The sequence below is a fragment of the Ictalurus punctatus genome, chromosome 7 (assembly GCF_001660625.3).
Source record: "Ictalurus punctatus breed USDA103 chromosome 7, Coco_2.0, whole genome shotgun sequence".
In the NCBI taxonomy this organism is placed as follows: Eukaryota; Metazoa; Chordata; class Actinopteri; order Siluriformes; family Ictaluridae; genus Ictalurus; species Ictalurus punctatus.
The window spans coordinates 29,885,100-29,907,599 of NC_030422.2; the positions used below are offsets into that span (position 1 = coordinate 29,885,100).

A 22,500-nucleotide genomic window follows, 5' to 3' on the forward strand; every position below is an offset into this window, starting at 1 on the left:
ACATGAACGAGTTCCTAATAAAGTGGCCAATGAGTATATAGTATATATATATATATATGGAATTTTACAGGTTAGATTAGATATTTGCAGTTATGTGACAAGGGTGCCAATACTTTTGGAGCAGAGTGTATATTTGTATATGTATATATTCGCTTTTATGGATGTACTTTATATTCACGGCAACCTTGACTCCAGATCAGTGTGCGCGTGCGTGTGTGTGTGTGTGCGCGCCTGCGCGTGTGTGTGTGTGTTTTCCATCAGAAGAGCCGCTTGTCCTATTCCCCTCACGCTGTGCTGGTTAGCGCTAAGCTTTCGCATTAGCATAATTGGGAAGCTGTCCTCCAGCTTGTTGTCTCTCTCTCTCTCTCACACACACACACACACACACACGTGCGTCTACATTCTCACGCACACACACAGAGATTGATGGATGAAACAGTGACAAGGTCTTGTGCAGGAAATGAAGGCACGGCGGAGGGCTGGAGCGTCCTGGCCGAGGCTGTTTCGATGGAATCTGGTGCTTGTTTGTGGCAGTAATAGAGGTGAATAGAGTCTGAACGCCTCTCCGGGTATAGAGCCGTCTCTGTTTGCGATGCATGGCTGCAGTGCATTATGGGAGGGTTGTTTGCATGATCGACAGATACATTTTCCCACTTACGCTCAATAAATGTCAAGGGCCACAGGTGCAAACGAGCTGGCGGAATGATGTGGCGTGCCAGCGCGACAGAGCGCTTCTGTGGCAGAATGCCGGCAAACATGTCGCTTATGTTAAATCTGTACAGGGATTATCGATTAGTGACTACTACCGGACTGCATTCACGTTTACTCAGCTGGTAGATAAATCAGTAAATCACGTACACCCGTCAGCCCTTTAATCAGTTCAGCAAGGTGTGTTCCCAGGACTGCCGAGTTGTCACTGCTGGGCCCTTGAGCGAGGCCCTTAACCCTCAAAAGCTCAGCTGTTTAAATGAGATGAACGTAAGTCGCGCTGGATGAGGGCGTCTACCGAATGCTGTATGTAAACGTGAATACTGTCACACAGCCGCGCGGGTCTTCGAAAACGTTCTAATAGCGACTATATGGCGAAGCAGGAAGCGATGAATCCTGGCTAAGTTTTATTTGAAGCTTTTTCAAATCGCTCTTGAAGAGAAAAATAACATTTGTTTGTTTGTTTTGAAAACAAAACGAAAAACGAGACGTAAAAAAACAAACAAAGAAAAAAAAAGAAAAACGCGGCTTATCACGTTATCATGCTCCGACACTTGACACTTGACTCCTCCCATAAACGTTAAATAAGCGTCACAAAATCTGAAATTGCAAACACTTTGACGTGGAGCGTCCGCCATACACGTCGCTGTGAATGAGCTGTTACCATAGAAACGTGTCATTACGTATTAGGGCAAGCGCGTCTGATTTTTTGGAATAGTGTTTATAGCTACTCGAACGTAAGTGATAATAGGACTTTTTTTTTTACATCAAATATATGGATAAACAACGGATAATTCTAAAATAAAATGAAAAACTGTAAACACACACACACACACACACACACACACACACACACACTTTAGGAAAGAGGAAAGTTATCCCTCTTCATGTTGTCACAGATGGCCGTCCAATTAAAATATTCGCAGCAAATTGAATTTATAGAGCCCAATCATGGTGACATCTGTGTTATGACAGAGTGGCATTTAGCGGATCCTCTAAAGATGCGGTGTTCTGTTACACCGCTCAAACAAGCAGCCCACACACGGACCAGACGGCATCTGGACACTCCTCTCGGCTACCGCTTTTAATGCCACATCACTTCACAGTCACCCATGCACAAAGCGGACGGCACCGAGGTCCGGCTACATGCCACGCAACTCTTTTATTTTACCTTCTGAGGTAGATAACAGTTGTCACTCTTTGTTTCTCTTATTTCACTTAGTTCGAGAGATTTTTAGCACCAGGTCTTTGAGCTGGACGAGCACCGCTTAAGGTAAAGCGGGAGTCATTTATACATCATTCAAGCCTTGATTTAGACGTGTTTATGTTGAAATCATCACACACACAAACACACAGTAAATAAATAAATAAGAGGAAAAATGAACACAATGTTTGCTCAATTAAAACCAAATTGAAACACATCCAGTAAGTGTTCTATAAACATTTACATTTATGGCATTCGGCAGACACCCTCATCCAGAGCGGCTTATATTTATCTCATTTATACATCTGAGCAACTGAGGGTTAGGGTCTTACCCAAGGGCCCAACAGTGGTAGCTTGGCAGTGCTGGGGCTTGAACTCCTGACCTTCTGATCAGTAACCCAGAGCCAGCCACCATTGGGCCACCATTGGGCCACCATTGGGCCACCATTGGGCCACCATTGGGCCACCATTGGGCCACCATTGGGCCACCATTGGGCCACCATTGGGCCACCATTGGGCCACCATTGGGCCACCACTGGGCCACCACTGGGCCACCACTGGGCCACCATTGGGCCACCATTGGGCCACCATTGGGCCACCACTGGGCCACCACTGGGCCACCACTGGGCCACTACTGGGCCACCATTGGGCCACCATTGGGCCACCATTGGGCCACCACTGGGCCACCACTGGGTGTCCCCTGCCTTGTGTCCCGTGGAGGATATGTAGTACAGAAAATGCATGGATGGTGATAATAACAATGGACATAGTCACAAAGCGGTTTTACAGAAATCCGGATATAAATTTGACATTTAAATTGATCCCTAACGAGCAAGCTTGAGGCAACGGTGGTGAGGAAAAACTCCCTGAGACGACACGAGGACGAAATCTTGAGAGGAACCCGACTCAAAAGAGAACCCATCCTCATCTGGGATGGTAAGATTATAAATCATTCCTCTTGACTTGAGCAAGCGTTTTAGTCTTTAGTGTTTAGTCTATCCAAGGAAGAGCATCCACAGCCATCTTTAGGGTGTCCGTGCGGCACCATCCACAGCGATCTCATGCTGATCTTTAGAAAAACGAACAATAAAGAACGCCACTGAATTCCAGCGGGTTGTCTGGACGCCTCACAGCTCTACAGTCACCGGTCCGATCCTGAGCTTCACACGTTCTCCCACGTCTCCATCTGGGGTTCCTCTGGGTTCTCCGGTTTCCTCCCACCTCCCGAAAGCATGCCGGCAGGTGGCCTGGCTAAAATCAGCCCCAGGTGTGAACGAGTTTGTGAAAGTGCGTGTGCATGGTGCCTACATGCTTCCGGTTACTAAAGATACATTTCAATAAAAGAGATTTTATTCAGAAACATATCCTGCTACAATTACAAGAGCAACTCATACACTCACACGCACATTTCCCCAAAGGACCATATCTGTTTGTGACAAGTTGCTCAGCATGTTTTTTTGCTGCAACTGTGACCAAAAGGTGTGATGTTCTTGTGTATTCTCCAGCTAATCACACTGTCTTCGCCAGGAGCTCTTCATTCTTAAGTGCGCTGTTAAACTGCCGAGCTTTGAACGTTACCTGAGCGGCGTTCAAACAGTCAAATAACATGACTGCATCCTTGTCTGTGTTCTGCATTGTTCTTCTTCTTCTTATTATTATTATTAAGCGAGGAATAGAACACTTGGTGTTGTGTAAAATAATCAATGACTGATGAAGCAGAGTTACTGTAACAATCCCATTCATCCATCCATCTTCTATACCGCTTTTCCTTTTCTGATCGGCGTGTCTAAAGTGTCCGTAGTGTATGAATGGGTGTGTGAGTGTGTGTGTGATTGTGTGCTGCGATGGATCGGCACCCTGTCCAGGGTGTACCCCGCCTTGTGCCCCATGCTCCCTGGGATAGGCTCCAGGTTTCCCCCCGTTTTGTTTGTACACCACTTCTGCTTTAGAGATCAGCTTTACCGAACTCTGGATGTAGATTTAAATCCCTAATGGACATTCCAGAGGTGACAATCCCTGAGCTCCGAGCAGAAATAAAGCAGGAGAATGAATCGGGCAGATCTGGCATCTGGACCCAGCGAGACAACAGATTATTAGCTAATGGCTTAATCTACAGTGGTTTAAATGGGTGTATATTGGGACTTCTGAGATCCAGAAGGTACAACAATGGGGGATGGGTGTATGGGGACTCTGGGATATCAGCATCCCACCTACCATCACCAAACCTGAGTGAACACGTGAGCGTGGGCGAGCATCCAAACACCCAGGATGACCCCAGATTAATGTCATATAGATTTACTGTCATACAGATTACAGATTACTGTCATACAGAGCCCTTTCCTGTAGTGTACACATATTCATTTTTGTTTTCCTTCAGCATAGTAAATAATCTTTATCGGGTCGAATAATAAAAACGCCGTAAAATAATAGCACCGACTGAAAAACGAAAATCTGTACTAGTATATAATAATAATAATAATAATAATAATAAAAATGATATAAAGCAAGAATAAAAACACTAATGTGAAAAGTAATGTAAAAGTAAATGCTAAAGTGAATTTGTTTATTTTTTTTATTCTTTTAAATGACTGGTAGATGGAGTAATAGTAATAGTAATAGTAAAATACTAATAGTTTTAATGCTAATGCGCTCCAAATGTTTGGTGCACGAAAACGAAAAACGCAGCTTCACCTCTTTTTAAGATTCATACATGAAATACGGAGAAGGCAAACACTAGATGATCTTAAATCACGTTTTGGAGCCGAGTGTATCCGGCGTTCGGAGATGTATGAGGGCGCTATAGCATTTAGAGAGATTTAAAAGCCATTTACGTGACTTAATACAATCGACGTGAAAGAAATAAAGCTTTTGAATAATGTTTAGTGTTCTGGCGAAATGACTTTAGGAAACATTTATGAAATGAATAAATGTACAAAAAAATATATATAATTCCTGTAACAGAGGAAACGATCAGACTGCAATCTGCTCCACTAAACATAGCTTTTGTTGAAGACCTTTCAAATTTCTCACACTAGGCACAATAATGCTGTGTCGTCCAGTTACAATCTACATCGTCTCCATCGTTCCAGTCGATTTAATAAGAACTTGATGATCTTGTGAGTTAAACATCAAGCATCGATGCTCCGGAACCTAAACCTCCTTTTCTCTCTCTCTTCGTCCCTGCAGCATCCTGTTTGCGGACATCGTGGGCTTCACCAGCCTGGCGTCACAGTGCACGGCGCAGGAGTTGGTGAAGCTGCTCAACGAGCTCTTTGGAAAGTTCGACGAGCTCGCCACAGTGAGTCATTACACACCTTGCTCTCACACCATGGCAGCTTAACACCTCGATGGGCGAGAGTGACAGCAGGATAGATAGAGCCAAAAAAAAAAAAAAAAAGATAAAAGTTTAACAGAGAGTGGGAGAAAATTCTGCCGAGTTTTGTAATAAACCATATAGCAGAAGTGGAAAAGCCATGTTAGGTTCCGTGGTGGTGCATCTCAGGTGCCGAAATAATAATAAACAGCAATACAAATATCTTTTATATTATATACAGAGCTCATGTAGAGTGGCTTAGTAAGGAATTGGGCAACTGAATCACCAGAGAAGCTTCAGTGTGCCTTGGCATAGATCGTCCCTTACGGAAAAAAAAAAAAAATCACATATCTGATGAGGAGTTGGAGGTCATCTACATAGCAACGTCACGAGAGGTTGTCTGAGTAAATAACTGGATACAGTGAGAAGAAAAGAGTGCCAAATACTATTCTGTGGGTGACCTCAGGGGGCCAAGCACTGATTCCTGGGTGACTCTAGGGGGCCAAGCACTCATCCCCAGGGAACCCCAGGTGTTTCCTGCTGCAAATCAGGTTCCCAGCACTGATCCATGAGTGACCCCAGGGTGCCAAGCACTAATCCCTGAGTGACCCCAGGTGTTTCCTGGTGCAAACTGGACTCCTTCCCCTCCATAGCATCCTGTCAATCCATCAGGCAAGACAATCATTCGTTAAGTAGTTGACCATATTAAGGACCAAACACTTTCATCACTGAAGTTCACTGGCTGAATATCAATCAAAGCCAGTGGTTTGGGATGCAACTTTTTTTATTATAAAGATTCCCAGAAAGTTTGACAGGACATCAGGTTGAGATTAGAGCTGTGCATCGGCACTATGAGACTGTGGGCTTCAACAACAAAAAAATGGGACAAAAAGTGTCACCAATGCAGAGACGGAGACGGATGCACATGCAGATTCTAAGCTTAATAAGAGTTGAAACAAACACACAAGGCACTAAGCATACGTGAACAAGGGAAAACAAACATAAAGCAATATTTAGGACATGGGAGAGCATAACGTGACAACATAGGACAAACAAAGCCAGACCTCGAGTGCTGTACAAACCGTGACTTAAATACACAGGTGCTCGTTAACCGAGATGAGAGTCATGTGTGGGAGGTCATGTGACCGTGATGCGACGACGCATCCATAGTCCCCTCTGGAGATTCATAACATAGCACCCCCCCCCTTTAGTTTGAAAGAGGGTCCTGGATACCCAGACCAGAGGTCCTTAAATGTCTCAAAGTTCCCCTGAGTGTTGTCTCTCACAGGGCCATAACGAGGACGCTTGCCATGTTTCCTGGGGTACAGATGTGGGACAGTCTCTTCCGTCCCGCGGAGAAATAACACCGTCTCCCTGGCCTGGTTTGCAGTCGGTCATGTATTTTAGCCTTCTAGAAAGCTTCTGATGATATATTTTTTTCTTGGAAACTTGTTAGAATTCAAAACATGTCTGGGTGATTCCACTGTTCCTTATTGTTTGTTTTTAATCGGCCACAAATAGCCTTCTTCTCCAGAAGTCCTAACCCTAGACATCACAAGAAAAAAAAAAGTCTGATTGAATTATACCAAGATTTTAACTTCCTGACCATGATTCAACAATCTGATGAGTCTATTTCTGTAATACTTGCAGAGATTAAATACTGCAAGTCTAATGAATCTCTGAAATAACAATGACTCAAAGGCCGCACAGTGGCTTAGCGGTTAACACGTTCTCCTCACACCTCCAGACTCGGGGGTTTGATTCCCACCGTGGCCCTGTTTGTGTGGAGTTTGCATGTTCTCCCCGTGCTGTGGGGGTTTCCTCCGGTTTCCTCCCCAAGTCCAAAGACATGCATGGTAGGCTGATTGGTGTGTCCAAAATGTCTGTAGTGTATACATGGGTGTGTGATTGTGCCCTGCGATGGATTTGTACCCTGCCTTGTGCCCCATGCTCCCTGGGATAGTCTCCAGGTTCCCCATGACCCTGAAGAACATACCCTGATGGAGCAATGACTTAAAAGTTTTTAGTTCCCAGAGATTCTTAGGCCTTTTCTGAACAAATGCAAGGTTTAAATGTTTCATTTTGTAGACAACACTGACCACAACTAACCAAAAGAAAGGCCGACATGTCCGATATCATTTCTGCTTATGAGAATTAATTGCATGCACACACTCGAACTCTTTCGCTAACCGTTTTGGTTTTGAAAATAGAAATGCGTAGTATTGTTTTCCTCCGATGTTATTTAATGTTTTGCGGGACGATAGGCAGTGACAATTTCCCCATGTGTCCATGTCTCTGTTGAGCAGATTTGAGACGCAACATGATTGCTTTCTAAATCTGCATGAAATGAGATTTGCTACACCTCAGATGAACTATCGACTATGACTACACCCACACAGCACCACAAAACCGTGACTTATTTAGGCTGTGTGGACCCAGTGATGAAATAATTCTAAGTCATACAGAGTTTCCTCATTTGTGTTTTATGAGATAATGATTTCTTTACACCGAAGGTCATGCATTTCTTACGCTCGCCCGAAGGGCTTGGTTTTGTTCATTTCCTTTTAAATTACAGGCGTGTAACAAGGTTACTTCTGATTTTCACGTGTCATCTTGCGAGGAAATTGGAGACACCGCCGACTCGCCAGCTGACGGAAGGGGTGTTTATTTTCTGTGTAGAGGGCACATAAGCGTATGTAGTTGTGTGCATAAGTGCTTTCATGTTTAGCCGCACCTGCTCTCGGTGTAACATGAGGTAAAGAGGGCTGAAATGGGGTTTGCGTTCCCTTTTCAAATTTCTGGGACGCAACCATTATATTTAGATAGGGGGCCAAACTCGAACAATATTCAATAAACAGACTGTCGTTTAATTACAAGTTTTCCATCATCGCATTTTAGAAAGCAAAGTGGATTTGTATGTTACTTAAGTAGTATTGGAATTGAATACTAATGAAGAAATCGCAATTATAATTCCTGAAGAAAATAAATGTAAGCTGTGATTTTGCTAGAGGTTATTCAGCAAGCAACAAAGAGAATTCAGATACATAGCAACCGGATACCCCCCCCCCCCCCCCCAAAAAAAAAAAAAAAAAAAAAAAAACCTAACTAGCTAAATAAATAAATAAAGGCATTGTAACAAGTAATAAATTAGATTACTGACATTCAATTTCCTGCAAATGGTCACAAGGCAGAAGCAAGTGGATGCCAATGCGAGCCGTTTATTAACAATCCAAATTAGCAGACAAACCCATGGTCAATGAGCAATAAAGCAGAGGTCTAACATCAGGCAAACAGAATGAAAATGGAGGACAGAAGCTGAAAGAAGAAGAAAAAAAACCCCCAATGCTCAGAAATGCACAGTGGACTGGCAAAACCTCACAGATTGTGAAAGAACTGGTGTAAATACATCAAATTTAACAAGGGCTAACAGGAAACAAGTGAGTTCAATAAGCAGGTGAGTGAGACTGGCGTGGATTCGCGGTAGCTCCTGGATTTGTGCTGGATTTGGATTAATAAAAATAAAAAAAAGTGCTCGTCTGAACCGCTACGACTTCCTGTCGAGAAGTGACATTTGAATTTTGACTTTCTCAAATCTATACAAAATTAGATATGACACAGTAAAGCAACACATCCAAATGATGATACCTTGGATCAAGCTTATAGTGCGCGTGGACTGATGTTTCTTCAGCTGCCCGCTCGTAACTTTAGCTCCTACCGGCGATTAGCTCCCATTGACGGTTGAATCCAGAAATAAGGAAGAAAACTTATTACTATGGGGTTTTTTTTTTCTTCATCTTGTCCTGTCATGTACAACGTATAAAGAGACAGTGAGAAAAATACAGCTTGGATCATTTGCGCCTCTGTTGAGTACAGTATGTATCTAATACAGTTAAACTGCGTTGCTGATCTAACAATGAAGCTAGTACGAAGCCTAGCGCGTCACATCCGAATCAACTTTAGACGCTGATTAGAGCATTATTTCATTTGTGTTTAACTTCTTACGTGTAGGCTATACGTTTAGGCTACAACTGTTTCTCATCGGAGCTAAAAACAAATCCCTGGAAGAGCAGCTTGCCACTTGCTAGTGTGAACCTAGGGTTACAATGAGCACGTTAATATAAACCTGTGAGAAATGTTTTTTTTTTAATCAACACCCTCTGACCAATCAGATTTGAGAATCCAACGCGCTCTGGTATAGCAGAACGCAGGGTAATTGTTAGAAAGCCTGTACTATTTCAGAACAAACAAACCTGTAGCTCCTGATAGATCTATTAGGACAAAGAGAAACTAAGCACATCTAATTGCATTTAGTCTTTTTCAGTGCACAGGGTCAGGGCTTAACCGGTGACACCACATTAATGGAATTGTTTTTTTCTACAGTGGGTGCAGCAATGCGGTGGATTACACGTGCTTTAGCCAGTGCTGTAGTCATGCTGATAATAATATAATTAATCTGGCTCCAGTCCAAGGATGATGATGACGAGATCAGTGCAGGGTCTTGTAATCTGATCCGCACAAAAGTGCTTGAGGTTTAAGTGGCAGAGTAAATTGGGCTTGTTTGAGTCTGAGGAACAGGACGTTGGATAAATATGCCGATTCTCCGGGATCTCGGCAGTGCTTTTGCGTTTTTTGGACAGCGGTCGCTTAGCGGTGTCTGTTCCTCCAAGGTAAAAGCTCAGAAAGTTTGTTCTGGTAATATAATCAACTTGAAATCAGATCATACCGAATGAATGCACAGTCAGCACCTTCGATCTGAAGCTGCTGAATATTAGATCCCTTACATATGAAGCGCTTACTGTAAATGAAATTGTAACATATCAGATTTCATGTAATGTACTAATGTACTTTAATGTGCCAAAAGTGTGCCAAGTGCCCTAAAGGAGGCTAACCCCATCAGTGTATACACCAACCTTGTGTAAATGGCCGACCATGGCGCATCCCAACTCTTTTATTATGATACTCTAGGGTATGAACTGAACTCATCTGAGGTCCTTTTGATTAACATAATGGGCAAAAAAAATAAAAAATCAAATACACTATATGGACAAATTTATGTGAATGCCTGACCATCACACCCATATGTGATTCTTCCCCAAACTGTTGCCACAAAGTTAGACACACACAATTGTATAGGATGTCTTTGTATGATTTAGCATTAGGATTCAAGCTCCATGAAGACATGGTTTACCAGTGTTGGAGTAGCGTGTGGCCCAGGCCTCCTTGCCCGACATCAGTGCCTGACCTCACTAATGCTCTTATGGCTGAATGGCCACGCCCCCTGTTGCCACAGACTCATTTTCATAATCCACAAGACCTTCTGAGAGCAGGGTTGTTCCTTTACTAGACTCAGTGGGAGCTGCTCCAAATATAACAGAGCCCACTCACTGCAGCAGGCTCAGTCTTGATCTAATACTGACATTCGGCAAAGGTATAGATACATACTCACACCGCCCTGGTCGGAAATCATCTCCGACCACTACTTCCTTCCATTTGCACTACATCTGAGTCAACATATTGTATATGCAGTTCTCTCACAATCATATTAAAAGTAAAATTATTCCAGCTACTGTAGCCAGCTTTATTAAAAAAAATCCCTCCGATTTATTGACTCTGATTGGTTTACCCTGAAACCCAACAGAATTTGATCAACTGACTGATAGCTTAGAGTCAATGATTCTCTTAATGGCAGATAATGCTGCCCCATTTAAAAGGAAAACGATTAAGCGGAAAAGGTTACCACTTTGGTTTAATGACTAGACTCACATTTTAAAACAGACCAAACAGAATACAAATGGCTAAACTGGCCGTCTTCCAGACTGCGTGGAAAAAAGCATCACCGACTGCTGTTGGATCAACAAAAATAATTCTAGATTCTTATGCATATATGTAATGCATATAATCTTAGGCAACCCATTATCTAACTGTGGATTCATATAACTACATACGTGGAATGTTTAGAAAAATGGAAACAATCCACGACACTGAATTAATTGAATTGATTTCCTGTGACACCTGACACCTACTTGACACCTACATGCTTTCTCAGAGAAATTCTACCAGACGCACTCAAACCTCCGTTAACAGTAATGACCTTCTCCCTTAGCAGTGGCTATGTACCTAAATCTAGCCACTATTATATATTATTGGTTTAAAAAACTAAACCTATGTGAACTATCCAGCTTTACGCCAAGTTCTAAGCTTTCTTTTATTAAGATCCCAGGTTGTAGCGCAGAAGCTAAGCTCATACCTGCATATGAATCACAGACATTAAACCTTTCAGTCAGGATTTAGGTCACGTCACAGTACTGAAAAGGCACTGGCTAAAGTAGTAAATGACCTACTATGTGTCTGAGAGCAATTTTTTGGCTGCCTTGCTGTGATTGTGTTGCTCAGTCTAATTGCAGATTTTGATACCATAGATCACAAGAGTCTTATATATAAACTAGAAAATGTTTTGTTTGGAGTTATTAGAACAGCTCAGGTCTTATCGCATACCACTGATCATTATCAGCTTGGAAATATTAGTGCTGACTTCTCAACGTATACAAAAGTGGTCTGGTGTTCCACAAGGCACTGTTCTAGGGTCATTTCTTCTTCCCTATGATATGCTATGTCTGGGTACAATTATTCACGGATATGCTGTTAGCTTCCACTGCTATGTTGATGAAAGAGTCATTATTGTTTAAAGGACCGTTTTAAACGTTCTAATGACATTAGAAACGGGATGCTAAGTAACTCCTTCCTACTTAATTCTGACAAGAGAGATGTACTTCTACTTGGTCATAGACAGCTAGACGTAAGCTCTATTATTAAATAGAAAATCTTGATGGTCTTTCAGTTACATCACGTGCAGACCTTAGTGTGATTATTTACTCTGGTCTTTCATTTGAAACTAATGTCGATAATCTCAGAATCCATCTCAGAAACATTGCTTAGCTGAGAAATATAGGGCCATTACGTTATGCAGAAAAAAAAAAGTATGCTTTTATTACATCTGTGTTTATAATGTTGTAATGCCTTGTTGTCTGGATGTTCTTGTAGGTGCATACACAAGCCCCAGTTGGTCCAGAATGCAGCAGCAAGAGTCCTTATTCGAACTAGAAATGATGACCATATTTCCCACTTTTTTTTTTTTTAAATCCACACTACATTGGTTCCCGGTAAATTTTCACGTTAATTATAAAACACTATTAATGATCTATAAAGCACTGCAGTACCTGAGGGAAATTTTGAATTATTATGATCTTTCACTTCTACTTCGATCGCAAGGACCACGTTCTTTATCGGTACTTACAATAATGAGGACTAAAGCAGAGCTTTTTTTTTCTCCTTCAAACCCACCAGCTAGGGAGCAACCTTGTAATTAGTGTTGGGGAAATCTTTCGGTCTAGGCTGGAAACATATTTATTTAGTCAGGCAGTTTGTCAGAGAGATTTTCTCCTCGATAAAGGTGCAGAGCTGGGGTTTCATTGGCGTAGAGATGCATGGTACACTGGGATGTTTTGATGTTGTTATTCATGTTCTTTCATGTGATCACTCAAGTTTGTTGATGGTGGAGTGGAAGGACACTGATGTCCCAGGGTGCCCTCATACCTATGTTACCTTCTGGCTCTCTCTTTTAATTATGCTGTCATAGCTAGGCCTGCTGGAGTCCCTGCTTACACTCTGATCACAGTATACACCCTTTTTGATGCCTAGTACACATCATACCTAGCCACCTGTTCTCACTTCCTGTCAAGCCGTATGGGCACTCCTGCTGCTTGACGACATGTCGGTTGCTGTGACACTATAACATGCCTCCTAGTACTCTTTGGATCAGCCTGATTGATCCTGATTGCTCTACTCTGGCTTCTGCTGCTCCCGTTTCTTTGTGTCTGAGCTATCTGCACTTATGATTCACCTTCTTGCTGCTCTGGATAATCTCACCTGGATACCGTAGAGACTTGCACATTCCAACAACTGCTGAGCCTATGACTCACCTGTCCTGCTGAGGTGGATAAAATTACCTGCATATGGTAGAGAGTTGCACTTCCTAACAACTGTGCTGTGATTATAATAAACTGTCCTGTGGTTATCCCAGGACTCCTATTCGCAGTATGCTCATGCTGAACATTTCATGCTGACTGTATCCTTTTAACACATTTAGTACTGTTTCCTTCCTCTAATATGGATATGTATTATAATGGTTTCTAATTATAATACATAGCCACTATTTAATATCGCCCAGAAGAGTATGGCTTCTCTGTTCTTCCTCACGTCGCCTTTTGGACTTACTTGAACAGCTCAGGAAGGTGGTTTTAGAAAGGCTTGAGTTCAAGTCCCAGAACTACCACATTCTTGCTTTTGACCCGCACGTACTCCAGTGGGTGTCCATGGACTATACCAGTACATGGGGTAATTGGCCATACTCGTAACATTTGCTTGAATAAATAAGTAATCAAGCCATATACGTTATTTAAAGTCATTTCCCTTATAAGGGAAATCTGTTGAAAACGAAAACAAACACAAAACACAGAAGGTTTGATTGAAACATTGTAACTCATGCAGAATATATAGCAACTTGATCCCCGAATGCAGTGCAATACAATATTGAGCCCTACTGAGAAGGAATGACTAAAAGTAACATAAATGAAGCCAAACAGGAGTATAATTGGTCAAAGATGAGTGCATTTGGTCTGGCTGTATCTCCATTTCTAGCCCAGAACGAGTCTTAAAGGACCTCATGCTGTATATAGTTGATCTGTGGTAATTCTGGGCTGACTACTCTCATATGAGTTCTTAAATGTGTCAGCCCCAGTTTCTAAAACAGAAACCGACCAGATTTCTGCACCTCAACACATTTTGTATATGTTGAACTATACCGTTTTCCTATTCTTGTACTTTTTACAGCTTTATTCACCATCCTCGCTGCGGACTCTTTTTGTCACAGAACTCTATAGGCAGGGTTGTCAGGAAATGTTCTGGACAGATCAGATTGAACTACAACATTACTTACGGCACCATCGATATAGTCTACCTTTTTACTGCTCGAGGACTCAGAAAAAGATAAGAAGACCTCGAGGTTCCACTGGACCGGCTCGAGGCATTTATTATAGAGGTTGATACTAGGCAGTAATCTAGTTAGTCTTGTTTTTGTTATCTGGATATCTCTAGACAAACTTGTGTGTCCAGTCAGTCACACATGGCTGGCGAGAGCGTGGAAAAGTGTGTGGGCAAGATGCAGGCCACCTGGTTGATGAGGACAGGCTCGAGAAAGTGTGCCAGGAACACGCGGTCCTCCTAATCACATCTTCATCTCTGCCAAGCAAAGCCCACTCTCGTTCTTACACACTCTTTCTCAGCCCTCATCTTTCTCAGGCTCACATTTTCTTGCTCTTTTTCCTTTGTTTTTCTGTGTGTCACTGCCTCGATCCTGTCCTTCTTGATTGCTTGCTTGTTCCCATTATCTCTATCTCTCTTTTGATCGTTATTCTTATATTATATTTTCTTTCCTGAACAGTCATCCCTTGTGTCATTACCCAATTTGCCTCCTGTGCCATTACCAGATTACATCCACAGTGCAGCAAACTATCTCTCAAGACTTCCTCCCCCTTCGACACTTTCATTGTGACTGGTGCCAAAACATCTGGTCATGTCCCGACTGCCTTCAAGACAGCAAGACATTAGCAACAACCTACTGCTCACTTTTCCCCTTTCTACCGGAAATTTCAATCAGTTTCAATCTGTTTCACACTCAGAATGATACTAATCAGTCTGTCTTCAAGGTGGCACACGCCACAGAAATTGTCCTTGTGGCTGTTACTTATAAGCTCCATGCTACTAGACCAGCCAAATTATCATTGCTATTAGTCCTTGACCTCTCAGTAGCCTTACACATGGTCAGTCCTACGACTGTCCATCTTTATAACGCTTGTAAATAGTGTCCAAGGATGGAAGTGGATTGCTTCCTGACTGGAGTGTTGGTGATAAAAGTGACATAGAACAGATCTACATCTGCTCCATGCAGACTCACTGCTGGAGTCCGACAAGCCTGTGCTAGATCCTCTTTCCCTCCGCTATCTATACCCTCTTATATCCTTATGGGTGTGAGACCGTATCCTTACATCCTCACATCCTTTCATACTACTGCTATTCTGATGACACACAACTCGTCTTCTCCTTTCACACCTAATCTACATTCAATTTAAAAGAAAGAAAAAAACTGGATGCATGCACAGTGTTCTTTCCTGTACTACCTCTCATACCGACGCTCCTCGGACAGGAACAGGCCTTCGGTTTTATGGTATCCCTAGACCGTTTTGTAAGCCACTCTATATAAGGGTGTCTGGCGAATGATGCACTGTAAATGTAATTACCGGATTTCTCAAAGTCTCAAATCAGAGGAAGCCTGGAACTGTTATACCACAAAGGTACTAGTAATACACAAGGTAATGGGAATCCGATAATAAGAGGATAATAATAAGAAGCGGATGGTAAAAAAATCACCAGAGGTGTGGGTTCTTGTAAGGCAGTAAAGTAAACAGGAAGCATATATGCGAAAAAAACAAACAAACACAAAACAGGACATACGATGGAAGCTTCTCTGGCAAAGATTAATATTTGTAATCCGATGATCTGTGGCCAGAGTACAATTGGTTTGATGAGTTACGTACTGGATCCTGGAGCAAGACAACCCTCCATTGTTTTGATAATGAAACACACAGAACATGTCCATTCATCCTGCTGTCTCGGCTCATATTAAGGCAGCTGTGGTGCTATTGCATCAGTTCCCAAATGAGGCGTTAGCGTTGGAGAACACTAAAGAAAGTCTCAGCTTGCGTTTCCTAACTTTCACTACTTAATGAACAGCGCAGAAAAGCCTGAGACTTAATGTGGAAAAGATGGCAGAGATAGCGTGAGTTGATGGAGGTAGTAACCTGAGCACATCCTTTATGTCTGAGACTCTTTTATATCTTGGCATAAAAAGGGGTACTAGTGCATGAGGTGATTAGTTAGTACATGGGTTTGGGGATAGAAGGTCACAATGTCCATTGTTAAAAGCATTATACAGATAAGTATATTGAAGGTCCATTTTTAGCACGTTTTTCTCAGACCTCTGGGGTTAGGGGTTTGAATCCTACCTCGATCCTGTGTGTGTGGAGTCTGCATGTTCTCTCTATGCTTCGGGGATTTCCTCCGGGTAGACCGGTTTCCTCCCCCAGTTCAAAGCCATGCATTGTCATCTGACTGGCATTTCCAAGTTGTCCACTGTGTGTGCCTGTGTGTCCTGTGATTGGTTGGCACCCTGCTCAGGGGCAAGTTTGCTGGGATAGGCTCCAGGCTCCCCACAAGCCTGTGTAGGATAAGCAGAACAGAAGACGGATGGTTGTTTCATACATCACAATTTTGCCCAGTTTCTTTCCATCTTTAGAGCTGTGTTTGGCTCCCGGGTCATAATTACTCATCCTCTGGGTAATTATGTCTTCTCTGTCACTTTCCAGTCAATACTCTGTCGCTTGCTTCCTCTCTCTTTCGCATAATGAGCTAAACATATCCCTCAGAAGTTGCCCACCTCCACCATGCTAATACACTGACTCCTTTTTGATGTGATTAGCATCCGCACCCAACCACTTGGGAATCATTTCTGTGCATGCAGCATGGGAGCGTTTCACTCTCGTGTACGTTGGAGGTGCTTCGGCACAAGGCCGAGAACTTTTCCGCGATTGGTTAGCGTTGTTGTTTCGGATTAGCCATTCAGCTTCTACTAGTGCTACTGCTACTACCAGTAACACTGACATGCGCTAATCTAAATCAACGCTGAAGGAATATTTAACTAACCACCACTACATGTATCACATTAAAAGGGGCAATATGTGTTGACTTTTTCAAACTCTTATACCATAGCGAACTCTTATACCGCAGCAAATTGCCAATCATTATTATTCTTATTTATTAAACAAGGACGAGTTGCTGTTTTTATCTGTTTATAGCTACCCGTAACGTTGTGGACTGTCCGTGAAACGAGTTAGCTCCTGTTCTCACTTGCATCATAGGAGATATATACGGTCATTCTCTCGCGTTCTCTCGAAGTTAACCAGAAAGAAAATGCAGGTTGTCGTAGAGAAACAGGGAAGCACGACTTCCTCCATCCGTACACCTTCCCGTGGCTTTACCTCTGACTGGTACTGGAGACTCCTTCCGTAAATGTTAAATCAATATCGCCTTACGGTAAACTTCCCATAACACCATGTAAACGATGACATATTTTACTTTGTTAAAAACTACAGCGCGTTTTTAATTCTGTTCATTATTAGCTTCGGGTTATACGGAACGTCCAGCGTCCGCAGCGTCCCCAGCATCCCCAGCGTCCCCGTGAGTTGAAACTACAGAAAATAATATATTAGAAGTAATGTGTTAATAAAAACTGGCTCCTCTGCTTTGATTAATTAACCGAATGAATCGACACGTTCTGATTAATCAGAATCGAGGACTAAATGATAAATATTTACTCATTCTATCCGTATCTTGTGGCGCGAGGAGATGTTTATACAGAGTAATTCAATTTGGAGAGCTTTGTTTCGGTCCATAGTGTTTGTTGATTGCTGATTGAGAGAAGCCCCGCTGCATCTGTGCTCACACTAGCACAAAGTGTAAACCCATTTAGTGTCATTTCCTGCTTCCAGCTCGGGTTTAGGAAGCTAAAAAGCACTTAATAATACACGGACAAGACTCCCTCGGTGGATTACCTTTTTTAAAGGCGGCGTGAAATGTATTTAGATGCAAACGACTAATGAATTAATTATATTAATTACTGCCCCTTTTTTTTAAAAAATGATTTGCATACTCATTTTTTTTTCCACTTAATGCTGAATTTGCTCCAGTTGTTTATTTTTTTTAGTTGAATATTTCGCCTAACTTATATGTTCGTTTCTGAATTACGCCACATGACACCACGCCATCAATACAACAGTTGCGCTTTATCGTACTATGTTATTAAAGAGTAAAGAGCTTGTTGCCTAGCCCATTCAGCTAACTCTACTGCAGCTAGCAGGCTAATTCGGCTAGCATCGTAGCTAGATACGGACATGTCTACATGTGCGTTTGTGTCTCCTCTCTCTCTCTGTCACTGTAATCTGTAATGCGGGGTGTAATTGAGATTAATGGCTGCTTGTACTTCTGTGACTAACGCACACACACACTTAGAGCCCGGTGCTTCTTCTAGTTTGGACTGTTTTCCCTGTATGGTCGGTTAGATTACTGTTAAGAGTTTTCCTTTTGATGTTTTGGTTACATGCTCGTATAAATGTCTATGGGTATACGAAAGGCACGTTTTTTTTTCTTCTAATGTTTAGCTTTCACTTCCTCTGTTTGTTCTACTACTATCTTACATTTCTTTCTATTCAGTTACTGGAATAATTCTCCGCAAACAGCTAAATGCTTGGAAAGTTCTACCGTTTTACATTCAGGTGAAAAAAAAAGAAAAAAAAAAAGGGAGAAAATCAAATTTAAAGATGTAAAATTTTTCTATCTCTACATTTCGAACCTAATCCGCTGATGGAAAAACAACATTACTGAGAAACTCTTAAAAAAAAAAAAAAAAAAACGAAAACAAACTATACCAATGGGAAATGAGTTCTTAATTTGGTTATAAACATGGTCCTCATCAGTCGCTGTCTCGTCTCCTGAGGTAAAAGTCAACTCACGGAGTTTAACCACCAGCCTTCGAGTCATCGTCTCTTCACTCCGCTGTTCTCTGTTCATGCTAACGTTTGATCTTTGGTACGGTTGGAAAGTAGCCTAAATAAAAATAATCTCCATGCTGTTTTGGTGAAGTCTGTATTTTGTTAACGTTAAAGTATATTATTGGCTGGAAAAAGATTGGACAAAACAAGCTATATATCCGACTCGTTTTCCCAACACACGAACTGGAGTTAACTTGGTGGCCATTTTGGAGCAAATCATCTACCAAATGCACGTGAATGTAAATGTGTTATTGTTATTAGTTATGCGCATTTCCAGTCTTTTCCGGTGCTTAGGCAACATTTACAACATTTAATTTAAAGCTCAATGATATAAAAAAACACGTAAAACACATATCATGAACTTATCACTGCCTTGATAAGAGTGTTTACGCTCACATTGTTCTCTACCCTGTGCTTATTTAAAAAAAAAAAAATTTATGACGGTGTACTTCTTGTTAAAAATGATCAAATTGTCAGTAAACGATTGTATTGTGTGCCAGGCAGTATGAAATGTGTTCTCTCCGCCGTGCGTCTCCATTTTTCTCTCGTTTCAGTGTTGAGATTTGAAGGCTTCGAATTGTACAGACGCCTGGAGTGTGACTAAACAGCAGAAGGCACAGACGCTGCTCATGGTCGCACTTGACCAGCTCACTTCCAGCCTCGGTGTGCCGTTAAAGTATGCCCGGAACACTCGAGTGGTTTCTCTGCTATAGCGCACCTGATTCCACTCATCTGTGAGTTCAGACAGGTGAAATTTCTAAAGCAGGGAGAGTCAGGAGTCTGGAATTCACACCGCAGATTTGAAAAAAATCTGGCTGATATCAGTGTAGCTTAGAGATCTATTTAGTAGCTGGACTGGCTGCTTGAAGTGACGTAAACAGACTTAGAATTGGAACGTGGAGCGGCACACTTTAGAAAGAAAAGCTGGCTCAGCTGCTTCCGGGCTTAATCTACCTCAAATAAAACCTACGATGTATGAGACTGTAGATGATAAAATATTTGTTGAGGACGAGTTTCTTAATTTGCTCTCGGTTAAAATAAAAACGATGAGTCAAGATCAAATGGTCGCATCAAGTACGTGTGACTCCTGGAGACTGGAGGCGACTATGGGTAGTGCGGCGTCGGCGGCGATCGAGGAACCCGTTGACATGACTTCCGTGGCATCATCAGAATGGAGCCTCGTTGTGAAACATGGCAGACGCAGCAGGATTCCCCCTGGTGGATGGCCAAACCCCTCTGATAAATTAGCGAGGTCATAAAGCTAAACCTAAGAAGTCTAAGCCTGTTATTGATACCGGGGCATGAGGGAATATAAGTGCTACCAAATTCTCTCCAGACCTTGATGCTCCAACACTGTCCAACTATCTTAAAGAAAAGATCGGACGTGATGTGAATTGCCAACGCGGTGTCACTGCGAACAATAGATACAGCTCGTTTAACTCATTGTGACCGCTGAGTGCAATAATGTGGCTGAGACGTACTGCTGTACTTCTGTCGTGTGCCGACATTATGAGCCACGCAAAGCCAGAGCGTTTGGGGGTTAATACAGCCTCCGCAACATCTGGTGCATTTATGACGGAGGGACCGATGGCCCGCTAAGGGCATTTGAACTATCTATGCGTGTCATATCCTATAACTTCCGGGGGGCTGCGCGTTGGCAACAGTGCAGGGGATCGAGCGCGACGCGTAGTGGGTGATAATCTGCTACAAAACTGTGATATCTTGCGTTTGCATCTTTGTGTTTTAATCTAAACAGGACGTGAGAAAATTGAACTCTTTTAATGAGAACTTTCACGGGGATGGCACGTCCACAACCGATCTTACTATGGGTGTAGTGAGAGGTCGGATAGCGGGAGGAGTGGCGACCGTGGCATAAAAAAGCTGGCCTCGGTGATAAACATCATCAGGGTTGACGTTGATTGGTGTTTTGCTGTATGGGTAAAATGTAACAACAAAGAGTTCGTTATTCGTAATGTATATACTCCTTATGAACGTCAACAAAATGAGGATGAATATTTAAACAGACTTGCATTTATTAGCTAGCTCGGTAATCAGTTTGCAAGTGTATTTGTGGTTGGGGATGTGAATGCGGATCTTACAGATAAATCTTCGATGCTGCATTATCCAATCAATTACATGTACCTATGGATAGTCATACTTACATAAGTGAAGCCTGGTGTACAACCTTGTGGCTTGACCGCTGTATTAGTACTGCTGATGCTCATTCTACTCTACAATCCAATGCAAATCAAATCCCAGCACCACCAAGCTACCACCACTGGCCCCTTGAGCAAGGCTCTTAACCCTCAACTGCTCAGATGTATAAATGAGATAAATGTAAGTCGCTCTGGACAAGGGCGTCTTCCAAATGCCGTAAACGTATGATGATGTCGCGGGAGCGGTGTATCAGGCTCGTAGACCATATTTTATACGCACTGATAAGAAGTATAATAGTAAGCCAGGGTGGAAAACGTATGTGTCTGGATGCCATACTGGAAATAAGGAAGCATTTAAGGCATGGAACGTACACGGTAGGCCCAGACAGTGGACTCGACTGGAACATAAGTAAAGTATCTAATGCTAGGTATAAATATGCAGTTCGATATGTCCGTGAGCATGAGCGAATGTTGAGAGCAGACTCGATGGTAGAAAACAGATTTCTGGACGGGTGTAAGAGCATCAGATAGGAACGATGTGATATCGCCATGCTCTATAGAGGGTGTCTCTGGAGCCGAGAATACAGTCGGACAGTGGAGACGACATTATTTTGCCTCGTTTAATTGTGTAACGAGTGAACCTTATGAAGTAGAAAAGGTTTCCAGCTCTCACATAGGAAAGCCAGTAGCTTGGATCAAATTACTGCTGAACATTTCAAGTTTGCCAGCCCTAGGGTTGCGGTTCTTCTTGCCGTTTGCTTTACTGGCTTGATAATACATGGGCTGCTGCTAGAGTTTATGTTGTCGGTAGCCTTGTTGCCTGTTATCAAGGATAACGCTGGCAAGGTGGGAAGTTTGGATAACTATAGGGTTAGGTTTCCGCTAGCTAGTGTGTTATCAAAAGTTTTGGAAAGAATTTTATTAGATCGATTAGGAGTATATCTTGGTACCACAGATAACCAATTTGGCTTTAAGGCACGGCATAGTGCTGATTTGTGTTATTTTGACTCTGGCTTTATTGACGCCTCTAAGGCTTCTGATTAACTCTATCATCAAAAGTAGTGCGGTAAACTAAGACAAAGGGGTGTGCCTAACAGCATACGAAGAATTCTGGTATATTCAGAGTACGACAATAAAATGACATAATAGTGTCTCAGCTCCTTTTGGAGTAGGTAATGGAGCGCTGCAGGGACATCTACTCTCACCAGCCCTATTTAATGTCTATATGAATGAATTGTCAGAACGATTACGTGACTGTAAGACTGGATGAATGCTTGGTAAGATCTTAATCAATCATCTTATGTATGCTGATGATTTGGCCATTTTTTTTTCTCAGAGTAGTGCTAAATATAGGCTCTGAGTCCATCCATCCATCCATCCTCAAGCGCTTATCTGTTA

The 22,500-nt window shown here is 42.3% G+C and overlaps 1 protein-coding gene across 1 annotated transcript in view; it reads left to right on the forward strand.

Annotated features, from left to right (window-relative positions):
* adcy1b (adenylate cyclase 1b) overlaps window positions 1-22,500 on the forward strand; it is a gene marked incomplete at its 3' end in the record, with an annotated part of 89,316 nt that overhangs the window by 18,898 nt on the left and 47,918 nt on the right. The window contains exon 4 of the mRNA XM_053681843.1: window positions 5,099-5,210. Coding sequence (XP_053537818.1) covers window positions 5,099-5,210 — 112 coding nt within the window. The remainder of the gene's footprint in view (window positions 1-5,098; window positions 5,211-22,500) is intronic.